General features: G+C 35.0%; 1 protein-coding gene across 3 annotated transcripts in view; it reads left to right on the forward strand.

Annotated features, from left to right (window-relative positions):
* Positions 1–19152, forward strand: part of CARPB (Carbonic anhydrase-related protein B) — a 1001903-nt gene that overhangs the window by 487416 nt on the left and 495335 nt on the right. For all 3 annotated transcript variants that reach the window (XM_074181445.1, XM_074181443.1, XM_074181444.1), the window contains exon 3: positions 8221–8271. In XM_074181445.1, coding sequence (XP_074037546.1) covers positions 8221–8271 — 51 coding nt within the window. The remainder of the gene's footprint in view (positions 1–8220; positions 8272–19152) is intronic.

Raw genomic sequence — 19152 nt, forward strand, 5'->3', positions numbered from 1 at the left:
ATAAGTTTCGAATTTCAGGTTCTGTTCACAACAGAAAACATGAAGTATCCCGTCCTGTCAGAAATGACGGAGTTGAAGTTGCAGTTTTAGAGCGTCTGATGTATCAGCTACTAGTGTTTTTCGGATTTTGAAAGCCTACAAATTCCATCCTTTCCGAATAAGACTAGTCCAGGGATTAAACGAAGATGTTCCTAATCGTCGAACTTAGTTTTGTGAGGTGTTCAGCGAGAAATTGACCAATAACCCAAACCTATCATACAATACATGTTTTTCAGACGAAAGTTCTATCATATTGAATGGAGAAGTGGCTAGACATAATTGTCGTTACTGGGGCGATATAAATCACCATTTGGTGATGGAAATACATTCACATACATACAAAAAAGTTGAATTCTTGGTAATTATATTGCTGGACCATTTCTCATCTCAATGAAAACACATACTTAAATCTATTACAGGACTGTGTAGATCCTATGATCCAACAAATTTTGAATAATGATGACAATTTTTTAGAAAATGAAATAAAATTCCAGAAGGATGGTGCGCCCCCTCATTTTGATGTTCGGGTGAGACAGTTTTTGGACGAACATTTTTCAATGCGTTGGATTGGCAGAAAGGGTTCAGTGGAGTGGCCAGCTAGATCACCTGATCTCACACCGATGAAATTTTTCCTGTGAGGACACCTGGAGTCGAAAGTGTACTTTACTGAGCCTACAAATCTAGAAGACCTGTGACAGAGAATTGTTTGGGAATGCCGATTGCTGACTCCCGACATCTTGAATAATGTACGGAACACTTTCGAGAGTTCGAGGTCATTTCGAACAATTTATCCTTTGATTTTGTTTCGACTGATTATTATTGGTTGTTGATTTCCTCATTAAAATAAACGACAGCGAAATTTTTGTTTTTTCTTAAATAAAACGTTCAATATTTGAATTCTCAATAGCGGATGCACCAATTTCGAAAAAAATCACAGAGGTAATAGAGAGAAACGAAAGACCTTTCAAATGATATATTACTCCACCCCTCATGCCATTTAAAAAATAATGGGGTAGTTGCTGACCGCAGGGGGTGAAGTTTTGGGTATGATTCTCATATCAGAATTGGTCCCCCTAGAAATAAAAATTGACTTGGTAATTGAAATTTTTGATTACATGTCCGTTTCTGACTTACAGGGGAGATCAAATTTTCGTTGGAACACCCTGTATAGTGAAAGATAATCATTTCATCACACTATATAATTTTGATTATTTGAAAAATTTAACATAAGTGATTCCCAGAAATAAATATATTTTCTTATAAAATGATCGAATCTCGAGAAAAAAATGAATTTTAAAATTTATTGAATTGACGTTTTGATATTTTATAAAGTTCTTTTCAACTTTTTTTTATACAGCATGCAGGTGAAAGCCTGCTTTCGAAAAAGTATTTTATCATAATTCAAATTCAAAAACACTTCAATGCGAGATTTCCAATTGACAGTTATAAAACCGCGACACGTATTTCGCATCTTCGAGCTTTTCAAACGTCCGAGTGGAAATCTCGCAAGTATCGATCAGTTCTATAATATTTTCACAATAATTTATTTTCATTCGATATCATATTCCAATAATGTTTTTCTAATTCAGTGGAATAACTCTGCTAACTATTGATTGATATCAAATACAAGTTATCAAATCGTTGATACAATAGCGGGCAAATGAAGACTTCAATAGCAAGTGAAACTGTATTACTTTGCATCAATATCCAAAAATATTTGCCACTTCCAATAATGAAGATAATAATAAATAACAATGAAATAATGAATGAAAGCATATTCCTAAGTTCATTTCATATGGACACACGTTCTCCATAGATATGTTTTTCCACTCAACTCCAAAAATGCCACACAAACCTCATCAACCATCTGCAAATTAACATCATTCATGGATGAATATTCAGTGTAGACAGGAATATATCAATCCCAGATGAACATTTGATCTGCCAGTCACATCTGAAGTAATTTCACTGGATAGCTAATTGTTTTTTAAGTGATCGAATACGGATAAGTTGTTCAATTATTGACTAGGAATAGCTTATACTCATACTTGCTGAAAATTCATACCGAAACTCATTGATACAGTTTACAGTATAATTTTTTTTGAAACCGCGAAAAGTGTTTCGCTTCTTAAAGCAGAAATGATAAATTACTCCTAATACACTTTAATAATATGAGCTATCGCCCACGGTTCAATCAGATAATTGATTCTACGTTAGATTCAATTATCTGTGAAAACCGGACATAATCTCTGATTAATTTTGATTTAAGGAAAAACAGGTCGATAAATGTATTACTATAGTGACCAAGTATGATTACTTTGGGAGAATAAAATTACAGAGGCGAGTAAGTTAAAAAGATTCATTTACTGAATCCTCTCTGAATCCTCCCTCCGCCTTCGGCGTCGTGATGTTACCAAATAACGTGCTTTCGAAAACTGTGATAAAATTATTTCGTTAGTTATCAATGTCCTTCGGATATTATAGCTGATAATAACATTACATTTGTTGGGTATGTTTGTGTGGGGCCCTGCTATAGGCTAATGCCTCTTCAGGGTAAGTGTGCTATATGTGTGTGTGTTTTGTTGTGTGTTGGAGTCTGTGTTGTGTTGTTTTTGTGTTCCGCTTATTAATATAGTTTATCCGTTGATCCGTATGGTGGTCCGGATCCATTGCAGAGGTCGTGGTTGTACTTTTTGGGTACGGTTTTTTGGCCGGGGCTGCGGGAGGGTGGAACTCTTCGTGTTTCAGGTTTTTCCAGGACGCTGCTATCCGCTGTCCGCTATCTGATCCTCAGTGGGAGATCCTCTAGGATATCCTGGATAGGTTCCGGCGGGTCTTCCATTGCTCTACTGCTCGGGACGGAGAGCGGCCTTTTTATATCGTCAACGAACGCTCCGGATCTCTTTAGGGATTTCGGTACTGGCCTAGATTATTCGCGGTGGCATATCGAGTGCATTCCCGATGAGTCATGCGTTTACTCGCTGAGATATCGGTCAGGGCCGGCTTCAAATTCATTACAGTATCATTGATTATTATGGAAGCAGTTACAGACAAGTATGACTTCGAAGTTTTTATGCATCTTTGGTATTGAAAACAATGTATGCCTTCTCACAAAATTAGGGTAGACACCGCAAGTTGCGACTTGTTCAATCAAATTAATCCTTTTTCATAGAAGACGATTATGCCATTAAATATAGTTCAGGGTATATTCACTCTGATGGCCAGCATAAATTTCTATATTCTGATATTTTAAGTGAAATTTTAAATTATTGATATACTGTCACATGTTATTCTAATTCTAATTTAATTCAATAATAAGCGATCAAATTGGCCTATACTTGATTCAAATAATACTTTAATGTTGGTGTTATTATTTTCATTCGAGTTTGAAGGCCATCGTATTTTGAAACTGCATCCTAACGTTTCGCCAGCACGAGTGGCTGGCTTCTTCAGAGGTTTATTTATTCTGATGATTCACCGATAAATCATCAAAATGAATAAAACTCTGAAGAAGCCAGACAATCGTGTTGGCGAAACGTTGAGATGCAGTTCAAAACCAGGTGGCCTCCCCGAATGAAGGTAGTAACATTGAAAATTTCGGACACGAAAGTCCTAACCACTTGTTAGATTTTCACTGGACAGTTTACAGAAACACAAACAACCGTAACACGCGTTTCGCTGTAGTATAGCTTTTTCAAGCATTTTCCCACCTACTGACTTCTACTTAATTTGTTATTTTCATATTAACAATTTGGATCATATGACTTTGTACCTATATAGTGACTTTTAATTTGATTTTACCTGAGTTTGGGTAAAAAATAATTGGAATTCCCGAACATCATGAAAGAAAATTTTGCCATCTCATTGAATGAGCATATAATGAAGTAATTCCAATTTGTGCTTCACATAATAACATGATTCCAATGACTCAATGACTGATAATTTTACAAGAGTTAAGGTTAAAACTAATTGAAATTTAAAACATCGTGATAAAAAATTTTAACAATGATCGAATATAATTCACCTTTTCTGAATCTGCCCATACGCTGCTGTTTTTGTTGAAAATTCAACAATTTTGGGACAAATTTCGCTGCCGCGCGTTTTATACCCAAACCATTCGAAAAATTCAAGCAATCGTTATATGTCAACATAAACAACGATGCCTATTATTGTGATTCTGCGATCATCTATGATCTTTTCTTTAATTTTTTTCACGTTTTTAGCTGTTGTTGATGTGTTGGGGCGTCTTTTGGCATTCGTTATCTTCAACGTCTTCACAGCCGTCTAAGTAAAGATAATATTATTTTTATTTTACTTATTCTGGACACACTTATAGGAATCTGTCAGCATTTTGCATACTTTGTTACACCTTATTTCATTTTTCATGCAAAATTTTATATGAATCCTCTTGATCCATTTATTTTAACAAATGAAAATCGTCGAACTGTCAAGAATATATCTAACTTCAGCTGATACCACGGACAATGCGAACAATGAATGTAGCTGAAAATTTTATCACACTTCAGGAGCTTGTACACCAACATAATGAAAAAAAAATTGACAATCGGTCTCTCCAAACCCGTGAGTTGAAAATTCACTGAATATATACTGGAACTGTATTAAAAGTATTTCTCGTGAATATTATATTATCAACTACTTCTTTTTCTTCTATTATTTCAGATTTAATGTTTCAAGTGAAAGAACTGAAAGAATAAAAGATAAAACAGAATTCGATCATGAGCCGTTGACTGATGTAGTGTTGGATAACTGAAGTATGGCAACTCGAAAAAAGAGTCAATGGGGAAAGGAACGTCAATCACTCTAATATTCATTTTCCAGGCTACATGCTGACTCCTGTTGGGCATACACCAAATTCACTTAGCACATCAAAACAAACTTGGACCGAATTTTCACCTTTCCCACAAATTCAGATATTCTTCCTACACAATCCAGTCATTCATCAAAACAAAGTGTAATAAGACGCGAGCAAAAAAATTTAATTTGTCACCGGTCGTCTGACAGTACTAAGCAAGCGGCTTGACAAATACGAGCAATGTTCGAAAAAAGAAACGAGTTGCTCGATAATCCGGATTAAAAATGAGATACGTGCCGGTGGCTGGTGATGCAGCAACGAGCGACGCGTGTCCGTGGTCGCAGTTAATCCGGACAAGCTGATAAAATATGAGTTTACGCAGAACTAGCTCTCCCATGCATCAATTATGGTCGATGATCAATTCACGTTTTCGCTGGGACGAGATTTTATGTGAAAAACGCTTCGTTGCTGAAAAATATACTCGACGAAAAATGCTACTAGCATTTCCCATTGGTTTTCCAATTAAAAAGCGTAGTAAATTCAGTATTTCATTTTATTTAACCATGGAGAGAGTTTCAATTCGTCACCAATGGTAGTATAATAATATTATTGATGATAATAATAATAATAATAATGAGGAGTTCTGAATATCTCCATTGGTGGCATGAAGTGCCAACGGGTGGTAGAACTGTCATTTCCACCTCTTTGTTAGGAGGAGCTGGGAAGGAGCTATATAGTTCTGCCCTGAGGTTATGGGCGAAAAAGTACCTTCTTCGCGCGGGCTCACTACTGTCGTAGCAATTCTTATGCTCATGCATCCACTCAAAGTGTCCGTTATCATTGCTAGGGTTGTCATCGGTAGAGAAATCATCGTTATAAGCCCTACCACTTTGCCTATGATTCCGTCAAGCTAGTCGTCAGGGGTTTTGATCCTCTTTTCTGCATGGTGCGTGGTCATGAGAGAGCAGGAATCGGAGCATTTCTCTGAAAGACAACAGGACAGCTCTGAAGCAGCTGGTAGCGCGTGATATTCGCTTTCCTCAGGTCGACTGGGCTGAAGTCGGAAACTGGTGGATTCATTATGGCCTACAAAGATGATGTCATCAACACCTTGGTCGCGTAATGGTGATGAATATTCCAAGGTACAGGAACTGCCGCGAGGCGTCTGAGACCGTAATGCACTTACTGTCAGCATGTCCAGCATATGCGGTTTCATCCTATATCCACTGATCATCATCTACGGTACTCACACGGTATTGATGAGATACCGATATTGCAGATACCGATATTGCCTTACGCTTCGGGAGATAATGAATACGTTGTGGGGGACAAGAAGTGCCGAATTTATTGAGACTATTCGTTCCTCAACCTCAGGCTCATACAAGCAAATATACCTAATGAAGTTCTTTCCGATCACCAGAGCAAAACAATATTTGTCGTGGAGTTTTCAACTCCTGGCGAAACGAATATCGTCCGAAAAGAGGAGAAAAAATAGATGAGATATAGAGATTTCCTTTTCAAAATCCGCAGACTCTATCCAGACCACTCTACCAAGATGACTGTTCTGATTATTGGAGTCAATGGTGGAATGATATCCTCTCTATTGTCGAATATCAAAATCGTGCCGGCTTGCCATTCTAAGGTAGAATTCTCAGCCGGACATATGCAGGAAGCTGTCATTTTTGGCTCACTGCGTTTGCTTAGGGCACATGATTTTTAGATACAATGATCACTTACCCTACAGTGTGGGAAGTGGTCGTTGATTGATAATGCTTGCGCCCCCTTCTGAATGTATCCAGGCTTCGAGAAATAGGGCCTGACCAGCGCAAAGTTAGATTTTAAGTAAATAATAAGTTCAGATACCCTTCATGAGACAGTGGGAATTGAAACTTTTTTTTTAGTCACTGCTGGAGTGGCTGAAGATTTTGGTTTAGTCTTTGAACGAGGTGATCATAACTCTGTCACAAAGTTGAAACTCGTTCAGCAGAAAACCCATATGAAAACCGCAGAGATCACTTCACTCCTTCATCAACAGTATAGGCCAATGCATGGAGACCTTCATTCACCAAAGCACTTGAACTTTGCTTTCTTCAGGTCGAGCTGTTCAATGTTGCAAACTTAAAGGTTCATCAAGCTCTACCAATACAGTGTTCTTACCAACTCAGTCTATGACAGTCCCGTGATACTTATAGAGCTTCCTGATACCAGGTGCAGGATCTGCCGCGCCTGAGACCTTAATGCACTTGCTGACGGCATGTTTAGCATATGCTGTTTCAGCCTACATTTATCGACGCGGTATTGACGAGATACCGGTGTTGCCTTATGCTCCGGGGATATTCAATCCGTTGTGGGGAGAAAAAGTGCTGAATTCATTGAACGTATCCATTTCTCACCCTCAACATAACACAAGCTAATAGTCCTGATGTAGTCTTGTTCGATCATCAAAGTAAGACAATAATCGTTGTGTATTTAGCTACTGGTGGGGCAGATATTGTTCAAAAAGAGAAAAAAAATCTTCGAGTTCCACGTACTCTCTCATTTTTGAAGTCATTGAATCTCAAGATATGACGGCTCGTCACTCCGAGGCCGGACGTATTTGTATACATCTTGAAAATTCAAGCACGTCGCGCCTGATGAGGAATTGTCATTCTGACTCGAGATAATTCTATTGCATTATATAGGCATCATTGTCATGTATGAAAGCAGTGGAAAGGGCAGTGCGAAGTGAGTTAATAGTCGATAAACATTCGAGCAGTAGTATAGTGTAGTAGTATATATATATATATATATATATATATATATATATATATATATATATATATATATATATATATATATATATATACTACTGATGAGGCCAATAACCAGAAACACGTGTCCGCGGTTTGCCGCCCCTCTTTTGGAGTGTTGTGTACACATATTATATATATATATATATATATATATATATATATATATATATATATATATATATATATATATATATATATATATATATATATATATATATATATATATATATATATATATATATATATTTATCTCTATGAAAGTTTCAGTTTTGATATTGTCTTTCAATATCTATAATATAAACCTTCACAACCTCAACTTCATTGAAAGCATTCTAATACCTATAATTTTCATATACTGATTTACTTAGTTCAATGTATCAAGATATTCCGTGTAAATACCTGAACTCAGCATAGAAAACAACCTTTCTTACTTGTACTATGAGTGGAAAACATCAAACGTTCGTATAACTCCTATCTGTTTCATGTGCTGTATTCGATAGAGCCGATTAGTCAAACGTTGTTTAGCCTTAGGCATAATTATTGATTCAACAGAGAATAATCGCTGTTTTGTTTCAGGAACATCTGCAGTGAGCTGGGAAGAATGGTGGACCTATGATGGAATATCAGGTGAGTTAATTTTCCGCCCGAATTGTGCTATCTGTTTCCGTCTAAAGGGTGTAATAAATTTAGTGCGGTCAACCTCAAAATCCGTGAATGTATCTGGAAAAGTAACGTGATCAAGAGTTCAGGTTTTTGGTTTTCCGTTACCATGCCATGTTTCTGAAAATAACATTTATAATCGATTAGAAATATTGTGACCAGTGCTATGAATGAGTATTTGGAAAACTAAATATTGATAAAAGTATAGTTGATCGTATCAAATGCTGTGTCACAAAAAATTAAGGAGAAAATATCGCATCTAAAAAGAAAGAAGGAGCTCTAGATGAGAAAAAAAATGGAAAACAATCTCAATGATGAAATTGATTTCATTACAACAGCAAAGAACGAACTAATGTATACCAGGGAAGTTGAATCAGAAATCTGGAAGATGATTCGAGTGAAAGTACAAAACTCCGAATCATACAACTCTTGAATAGAAAAATTTGAGTTGACCTTTATGATAGTGACTGATATGTTATATATCAAGAAAAACAAAATTCACGAGGTATTTTCCTGAAAATGATATGTCTTGAAAAAAGTAGGATATATATATATATATATATATATATATATATATATATATATATATATATATATATATAAAGATGAAAAAAATTATGAAGTACTCGAATTGTCATAGGCTCAGTTTGAGTATTTCAATAGAAGTAATATAAAAAAAGTGTATTGAAGGAAAAATTTTTTTGGAGATTCATATTTTCCTGAACAATTATCAATCCAGAAAAAACTTTTTGAATAAATTCTTGTGCTGATATAAATCAAACCATTAATCAAGCCATAATAAATTTTATAATGTTGGGGAGTGGCCATGACTGTTCTCAGTATTTATTAGTTATCATATTCGGAATTGTTTTTCGAATCATTGATATTATTTCGTCCTTCAATGTTTTTCTCATTACTGTTTTAATGAACTGAAATTGAACTGAAGCGTAAAAAATAACCTTTCAGTTTACTAATTGTATATATATATATATATATATATATATATATATATATATATATATATATATATATATATATATATATACATTTTGAATGGATTCACACACTGACTATAATGAATCGGAGACGAATAAAAATGATGGTTTCATCATCGATATCAATATTTGAAAATCATCAGAGAACCTTTGTTTTCACAAAACGTTTCCGAATAGGTTTAGCAGCTTCTTATCAACCACCATCCATACAAATATCGGAAAGATCTAATGAATTATCACTCAAGTTCAATGAAATAACATGGAGGAATATTCATTGGAAACAATAACATCAACTCAGTGGAAAACTCAAAACAATGCACATAATTCTATGAATATACTCTGTTCGCTCCTTGATCTTTATGTATTGTTTTTTTTCTTTCAGATGTTCTTTGTGAATGATTATTGTTGGAATAATACTCACTCCATTTTAGTCATGTGCATTATTCTACTTGATTATACTCTGTACAAGTTCCGAGCGCAAGCGTGAAGGCAATACGCGATGAAGTTGACTGATTGTCATATTGACCAATTTGGTGCTTGCTAGCAATTAACATTTTTTTCGCAAAGTTTATTTTTGCTGTATTGTTTTCACGCAATCATACTGCATACAGTCCACACTGCTTGCAAACAACATTTGAATAAATTGATGGATGTAGTCATTAGTATGTGGTAGAAGATCATCATGAAAAATGAGAAATGAAAATGTCTATCTTTTTTACAACTTCTATTCGTGACTGAAGTTACTGCAGTTTCGTTCTATAAGGACATTTTCAATGTATAATGCATAAGTTTAAAAATGTCAGATAACTAGTTTGGTGATCCAATAATTTTTCTGAAAAATAGATTGGGTAACAGGATCAATTGTTTCTTAGAGAAAGGATTGTTTTCTTGCCGATATTTTGAATTCAATTAAATTGTTCTTCAGGTCTCGAAAAATTAGTTTTTTCGTGTTGATAATATTACTATTTTGAAAACCATGAGACATGAGACATACATATTTAAAAAAAATAAAAACATTGCAACAACCAAATTTTTCGAGACAACACCAACACAAAACGAAATGAAACGAACGTTTGTTTCATGTCGTTGTTGAAATGTTTTTTTATTTTTTTTTAAATGTATCCAATATGTCTGATGGTTTTCGAAATAGTAATATTATAAACACAAAAAAACTACTTTTTTGAGCCCTGAAGAAGAATGGGAATAAATTCGAAACGTCGGCAAGAAAACATTTTTTTTTTTTTTTTGAAAAAAAATTGATCTTTTCACCCAACCAACTTTTTTTCTTTAAAAATGTACTTATAGGACGAAACTTCAGTAACTTCAGTTACAAATTGGTTTAGTTACAAAGTGGTTGAAGACATAAAACTTTTTATTTCTCATTTCTCACATGAGAAGTTTGCAGCTACAGTCTGCAAATCACGGCGCCAAGTTCAATGCATTTTCAACTTGTTTTCTATCTCTTTGCAAAATCGCTGTTCACCTTTTTTCTGTTACGCTTAATAAGAAACATACTCCACCAACAATTTTTTATCTGTTTATCACTACATAGTATAAAACAAGGTCGCTTCCCACTGTCTGTCCTTTGTATGCTTGAATATTCAAAACTACGCAACGGATTTTGATGCGGGTTTTATTGATAGATAGAGTGATTCAAGAGGAAGGTTTTCATGTTTATAACATGCATTATATAGTAGAGAAATACTGATAATTTCATAGGTTTCTGATGTGACGTCGCAAATAAACACATTTTTTGCGCTTACATCGGTAACGCTGGCTGAACTCTACGAGATAGATTAGAATGATGTATTATATATTATAGCATTGTACACCATAAAAAGGTCTACAAAAAAGTCCGCGATAGTATATGTCTATCTCTTAGGACCAGCCCACAATAACCATTTTTCATCCTCGAAAAATAATGGCCTATTCACAAAGCGATTTCGAACAATACAGCATTAATCCTTATCCAATTAAGTACCTCATATTCATTTTGCATTTAATATAGATCACTGTGGCCCTCTACAGTATGTGATCGAAATGCATACTTTCGAAGGTATCACAGATTTGAAATGCAGGGACATAGCGGTTGCAACGGTACCGGCCGAGGGATCGACGTCGCATATCACTTTATAATTAGCAGCGATTGCACGCGTTCATATGTATATTCAGTATCAGCATTGCACCCGTGCGGAACCGAGGCGGATGGCTAGTTTTTTTGTATGAATTTTCTACCAGACCATCCAATGATAGATCATATTTTCGTTGATAGGACATATTCTTCGATAAAGTTGAAAATAACTCATCTGTGATTCATACCAGTTTGTCAGCTTCAGTTATTCAAATTCTGTCCGAACAGATGAAAAATTTAAATGAAAAAATTACAGAAGAAAATTTGGAACAAATTACCTAAAAGAAAGTAGAATATTTTCAGTGGCATTATGACATAAATTCCGAAGTTATCATGTAAGTTTTTCATTGATATCCGACACGCAGTTCCCGGAGGACGTCAAGTGCCAGTTACTGTCTGTTCATTGTGCATGTAGACACTCAGTTGGTATGATTTTTTCATATACTTGTTCTGCGGTGAAACATCAGTTCAGTAACCAGTTTCAGGTGAAAGTTTTCACAAATTGTAGTAATTTTTGTAACTCAGAAATGATATATGTTGGGTTATATTTTCAGGAGTGAAGGAAGGAAGGAAGGAAGGAAGTCATCAATTTGAAAATAAGTAACTCTATACATGGATGTGTAGATGATGCAAAGAAGTAACTTTCAGACACAAACTGAAACATCTACTTTCATATGAACATTGAATTACACGAAAGAAAAACTTCTTTCGAAACAAATACTTCTATATGAATACTGAATTATACAGAAGATACTTCTCTCTATTCAGTTTGCATGGAACACTGTCACCCTCACTGGTATACACCGATGTTTCGCCTCAAGACATGAATCAATTGTTTGTATTTTCTATAATGTTATCCAATTTGGTACTGAAGAGCCTTGGGGCAAGTGTTTTAAGGCGAAACATCGGTATATACCAGTGAGAATGACAGTGTTCTATGTAAGTGCATAGAACACTGAACTCATGTGAATGATATCTGATTTTCATTCCACAACGAATGTTTGAAATACAAACTGAGTAGAGAAAAGTATCTTCTGTATAATTCAGTGTTCATATAGAAGTATTTGTTTCGAAAGATTTTTTTTCTTTCGTGTAATTCAATGTTTATATGAAAGTAGCTGTTTCAGAAGGACTTTCTTTCAGTTTGTGCCTGAAAGTTACTTCTTTGCATAATCTACACATCGATGTATAGAGTTACTTATTTTCAAATTGATTACTTCCTTCCTTTCTTTGGAAGATTACCTCATCCCTTTTTATGAATCAAGATGGAGTAGTAGAAAGCCAAAAATTTTCTTTCCCAAAAGATATATTTTCTGATATTTCATTTTGAAACAATAAAGCACTTTTTATGTGGAAAGCACTGCCAAAATATTTTCAGGAACTCAATAATATCCTCTCCGGCTTGGAGAGTCAAGCGTTCACATAAGGCAATATGGCTGCAGTTAGAATCTTACGAGTAGTTTGTCTCTGTAAGAGGAAAATGTATTTTTTATTGCGTTATTCCGGGAAACGTTTGGCTTCATATGAACCTTTACATGTTATGGCAATTTGCTGAATTTCCTCCTTCGAATGTCTACAACGGAATTGTCTGGTAAATTACGGTTATATCTTTGCCTACGTAAATTTGTTTTGTGCATTTGAAGAAAGGAACGTTAGGAAATATGACTATTCTGATTTGATATTTTCACTTTGAGACTTCAATGTAAAAATGAACTCGCAAACCAGTAAGTCTAACAATAATTGAGCTCTCTGAAGGAAGTGAAACCCCTTATAATTTTTGAATTAATACGGAAGGTCAACTGTGAGATATTATTTTCATTCTCAATTGTTTTGTTTCTACGTACATTATGAAGTGCGCTTCAGTAGTTTGGAAAATCTCAAATTTATCAAAAAGTGCGACAGATCTTGGGATATATTCCTTTGTAAATTTAGCGTATACATAGTTATCTATCAATGATCTCAGTTCATTATATGGCATTTTAACTGAATAGGCAAGCAGCAGGCAACAGAATAATGTTGCATATCTCTAGATTGATCTATACCGAACCCATTAATGTAAAACATGTTTGATGAAAAACTTTTTCGATAATTTTCGCCATGATTCAAAGAATCTTCGAATAATTATATGTGCTTTTTGTTGAAAGAGCTTGTATTCAAGAGGTTTCAATTAACGTCATCAGCATGTTTGGAATTCGAATTGATTTTCCTTCACCTGTCATATTTTTTAATATGTATCGACACTCTTTTACCTGATTTTATCTGTTCGATATTATACTATAGACTGAGAGTCGGAGGGAGATCGACCTCCACTCATCAGATGAGACAAATATAATTTATTAACTAACATGGCTATCAAACTTGCCGATCAAAAGTTTACATAGCTATTTTTGATTGAATCAATTTTAATCAATTTCCTTCCAACACAGTCACTCTTCTCGTAACCGAATGAATTTCATTTCAACAGAAAGTTTCCAACACACAGAATATGCTTACGTATTTCTGTGCATGGCTATCTGGAAAGCAGATGTGAACAGGTAAGTCAACATAGGTACTGCAACCGCCAAACGTGATGGCGAGCCGCATCCATTTGCAAGAACTCAATTTCAATGTATGGTCTATCCATACCGAACTGGAACGGCAATAAAAATAAGAGTACAGTCATAAACATTTCTTGTCTGTGGTCCCTAGTCGCCCAGATATTTAGTAAACGTGCTATCAAATGTAGTTGAGGAATGAAGCCTCGGCTAGCTGGACTGGCTGGATACTAATTTTTTGTCCGTGAGGTAGTGAGTGGTTTTGCAAACTGATATTTTTGTACTCGACGCACGTTTCGCTAACGAAGTTACCATCTTCAGGAAAAGCAAATTGATACTGAATCTAAAGACAAGAGTTAGCTGTTTATATACCTGAAGATTTTTGGTCCGATGTGGACTTTGTATGTTGAATGATGATTATCCTAATTGATTTTTTGGTAATTAACTAGTGGAACCACTACCTGCAAATTAATTTGTCAACAATAGATTAAAAAGCGGACAAATTAATTTGCAGGTAGTGGTTTCACTAGTCAATTACCGAAAAATCAATTAGGCTAATCATCATTTAACAAACAAAGTCCACATCGGACCAAAAAACTTTAGGTATATAAACAGCTTACCCTTGTCTTTAGATTCAGTATCAATTTGCTTCTCCTGAAGATGCTAACCTTGTTAGCGAAAGGCGAGTCGAGTGCAAAAATATCAGTTTGGTGTTAGGGTAATTGATCTCTAGAAAAAGTTTTCAACTTTTACACCAAAGGTTTCAATCTCATCGTTTAAACCGATTTTTGTGAAAATCTTAGTGTTTTTGGGCACTTTCATCAATATGGCTTTCTGGAGACCTTTTCAAACAAATGATAACATAACGTGTGAGGAATCTGTGTCAATCGACAGGGATCCGGAATTTGAAAATGAGTTCAAGTTCAGCGAGTAATTTTAAATATTTATGAATGCTTGAAGAAGGAAAACTGTCACACTTCACAGAATGCTATTTTGAATAGAATATGCGAGTTAACGAAACTATCTCGTTCGACAGTTCTTCAATTCATTAAAATAGGGGATGTCATTGACCATGCAATGAAACGAAAACAAAGGAATAAAAAATTCGCAAACGTTGATGGTGCTACAAAAGATGTGATTCGGCGAACAATTTATGCTATATACCAAAAAAATGAAGTACCAACCTTGGAAATGATTTGGTATAAATTACTCGACTATCACGATTACAATTACAAATCTTTAGAAACTGTACGAGATGTCTTATTGTCTTATGTTATCAAATATAAAAAATTGAACAGTCGGATGGTCATAATGGAATCGACACGCATTGTTCGACTCCGACAAGAATATCTGAGGCGAATGAAAAGCTACCGAGAATCCAGCAGCCATATAATCTACGTCGACGAAACTTGGTTTGACACCCATGATGTTGTCAAATATGGCTGGGTAGACGAAACTAAGTATTGTGCACACCTTCTTCAAGGGGAAAACGTGTTATAATTTTGTATGCCTGGAATGAAAGTGGTTTCGTACCTAACGCTTTGCTTCTGTCGGCCAAAAATATAAAAGTTTCGTCTGCTGATAACCACGAAGATATGACTGCGGCTTCATTAGAAACCTGGTTCAGTGAGCAGCTTCTCCCAAATATTCCTCCAAACTCGGTTATTGTTATGAATAACGCTTCGTATCATTCTTGGTTATTGACTACAATACCAAACATTAACACAAAAAAGCAGATATTGTTGATTTCATGCGAAATCATGACATGGAAATACCTGAAAAGATTCCTAGGAAAAAGGTATTACTGGCGACCATAAAACAACGTAATTTCAAAAAAGAGTATATTATTGATTCGATGTGTGAAACACGTGGTCATATTCTCTTACGTTTGCCTCCATACTATTGTGTGTTCAATCCAACTGAAATGGTTTGGGCCACAATGAAAGAAACTTGCGGAAATGTAATCAGCCACCGACTTTGAATGCTGTAGTGCTTAACAATATAAGGCGAGTGGTGAATGAAGTAGGTAATAGTGAAATGTGGAAGAACTGTGTGGTTCACGTTATAAAAGTAGAGAACAAAAAATATTATGTGCAAAGTTCCATAAATCCGATCGTGATTCAACCTGATGATGATTCCACCTCATCCAAATATAGCGGAGAAGAATTTTAATTTTTCTAATAATTTTGTTGGCTTCTATTATTTTGTAAATATATGTTTGACGAGAATTCGGTGTGATTATTTGTGTTTTCATTGTTTTTCAGAGTTTTCGACTCGGAAATCAACTACCTCAAATTTCGAAGTTTTTCATAATTACCCATGGTGGAAAAATTCAGGTTAGATAACTTTGTCATGGGGTGATCAATTGCTATGACTGTAAGAATAAGTAACTGAATAACTACCACTGAAAAATAATATGCCGACGCCTATGTCTAGGCGAGAATTCCTTCTCTGTGCTGTTCTAATTGGTATTGGAAATACTATAACCACCACTACAGCTCTTGCCAAACATATAAGGTTCGTTCCAACCTTGAGTCACAAACAGATTTCCAACTGTTTGTAAATCGTTGTCAACGCGCATGTCTGGTAAATATTGGTTTCTGATCAATTTGAAATTTCTGATTGGAACAGCTGATAATTCAACTGAAGTTTGGCATGGTATTTCAACATAACCTTTAAAAATAAATCTAATCAAGTGTATTTCTGGAGAGTAAAAGAAGGTTGATGTATTTTATATCTCTATTCTATTTACTAATCAACATGGAACTGGGAGGTCACCGCAATAATTAATTTGTGTAATTAAAGATGTTCATATTTTACGTTCACTTAAAGAATTTCTGATTTTTCCTGCGCCAGCAAATACATAATTTATTTTATAACAATTTTTGCAGGTTATGTTGTTTGCAAGTTGCATGAACATAAAACAGAAACAGTAATACGGAATACGCATGCGTCAGATTAATGGTCAGAAGATAATCCTCAAACCATTCTGATAGATTTCGAACAGGTTTGAATCTTGGATGGAACAGAAAACTGATGGTTGGAAACTCACGTTGGAACGCAATCACATTAATGCGCAGAATCCTGACTGTCAGAAACTGTTTCTGACGCTGGTTGGAACGAACCTATAAATGCTCTGTACAAAGGCGTATCATTACTTGTTCTTCAATGCTGTTGGCGTTTAGCAATGTCTGAAAAACTGTTATCGCCTAACAAAAGTTTATTTTTCAAAAAGTGTATCATTATGAAACATTTTGATGAACTGTCTACTACCTATAAATAAAATATGAAAAGAAATTACAAAGAAATCATGTTCCATTTGCTACCCCAATCAAAACTATTTATAGGTACAGCACTGACCGGCAAGGGACTTATCGTAATTCAATAGTAATTTAGTTGGGAGAGTCTATATATGCGCGATTGCTCGCCATCACGTGTGGTGCTTACTGTAACTACAACGATCTGTTAACCATTCGTAATTGATATCATAAGTGAGATATTTTAAAATACAAAACCAATCGTATAGGCTTCACTGCATAAAATCGTACATGATGTAACATTGCCAAGCTATGAAGTTTAAGAATTGGAGCTATTTGATAGGCGTGAAAGAGAAAGTAGCTGCTCATTACTTGACCGTTGAATGTATCCTAGTATGCATGCTCGTGAGTGACAGAGACAGCATTTGTTTACACTCGACAGTAATTTTGAACTTTAATCTATTATAATTCAAACTTCGATCATAATTTTTGTATTATTTCATGTCATATATACTAACAGCTAAGAAATTATCAAAAATGAATTATGTAATATATTATTGAATGAAAGAAAATCATTAAACATGTTTTTTTATAACTTATTTATGATACCAATTTAGAAAACCGATCTGAATTTTAGGAGGAATTTCAGGAGGACTGTCTTTCTTGGAAGATTCCCTCACCTCTTTTTTGTATCAAGATGGAGTAGTAGAAAGCCAAAAACGTTCTTTCCCAAAAAGCTACGTGAACTTTCGGAAAGGCAAGTTATCATAGAAATGTTAGTTAATGAATTGTATTTGATGACAAATATGTCTCATCAAGTTATCTGATGGGTGAAGGTCGATCTCCCACCGTCTACTCTACTACTAGTGTTGTTATCTCTACAACACGATATTTGTGTAGATCCTGATAGTGGAACATCTACACACTGATTATCATAACGAATTACCATTCTTCTGGCAACATTTTCATCGAAAATTGATTTCCCGGAGATTATTTCGAACCGAAGTGAACGAATTTTTCAATCAACTTCTTGAATCTAACCCGATATTACAGAAACTGCAATCTGAAATGCATGTAGGATTCACGATTGAATCCAACAAATCCTCGGAGCATATTTATTAAGGGAAGTTTTGCGAGTCTGGGGTATTAGCTCCCCACACATCAATCACCCTTGAAAGATAGGAAATGAACAAACCTAACCTGTGCCAGATTTTCTGTATGGATTTCATGTTCGCCTTTTGTTCCTCCATTTGTTGTATACCGTTGATTGACTGGCACGAATCGCCGCAAAATGTATCGGAAGTTGAGAGTGGCATTTGCATTGGAATCGCGTTCATTAATAGATTTTTTCAACGCATGATGACATTGCAAACTTATGGTATTGATGAAGACATGAAATCGTTACTTTTCATAGGTTTGAGGAAATTGAAACTTACTATGGGATTTTCACCATGAAGGTTTACAAAATACCGACACGTGTTTCACTATACAATAGCTTTGTTGAGCGGTACTGATAAATTAGGTACTCCTAATTCCAAAACATCCATTTCATTATTCGAACAGATTAGCTACTGCTTACTTTCCAATCAGATAATTAGTTTCAGAATAAATTCAAGTACCTGAAAATAAGGGGTATAAGTCTAGCATGAAAAAGGAGATAAAAGTGAGATGAAAAATAACAGACCAATCTCTATCATATGCAACTTTTGTCAAGTGTTTGAAATGCTTCTGGAGGAGACAATCTATTTTCATGTGAGCAACATTATTAGCCCCAATCAACACGGTTTCATGAAAGGACGTTCAACCACCACCAATCTTGTAACAATCACTCAATGTATTGCAAAGGGTATTGCAAAAGGTAATTGTCAGTCTCATACTGATGTCATCTACACTGATTTTTCTAAAGCGTTCGACAGACTTGACCATAGTAT

The sequence above is a fragment of the Leptinotarsa decemlineata genome, unplaced genomic scaffold (genome assembly GCF_025532065.1).
Source record: "Leptinotarsa decemlineata unplaced genomic scaffold, Ldec_3_MD MMD2_tig00026314_RagTag_RagTag, whole genome shotgun sequence".
NCBI lineage: Eukaryota > Metazoa > Arthropoda > Insecta > Coleoptera > Chrysomelidae > Leptinotarsa > Leptinotarsa decemlineata.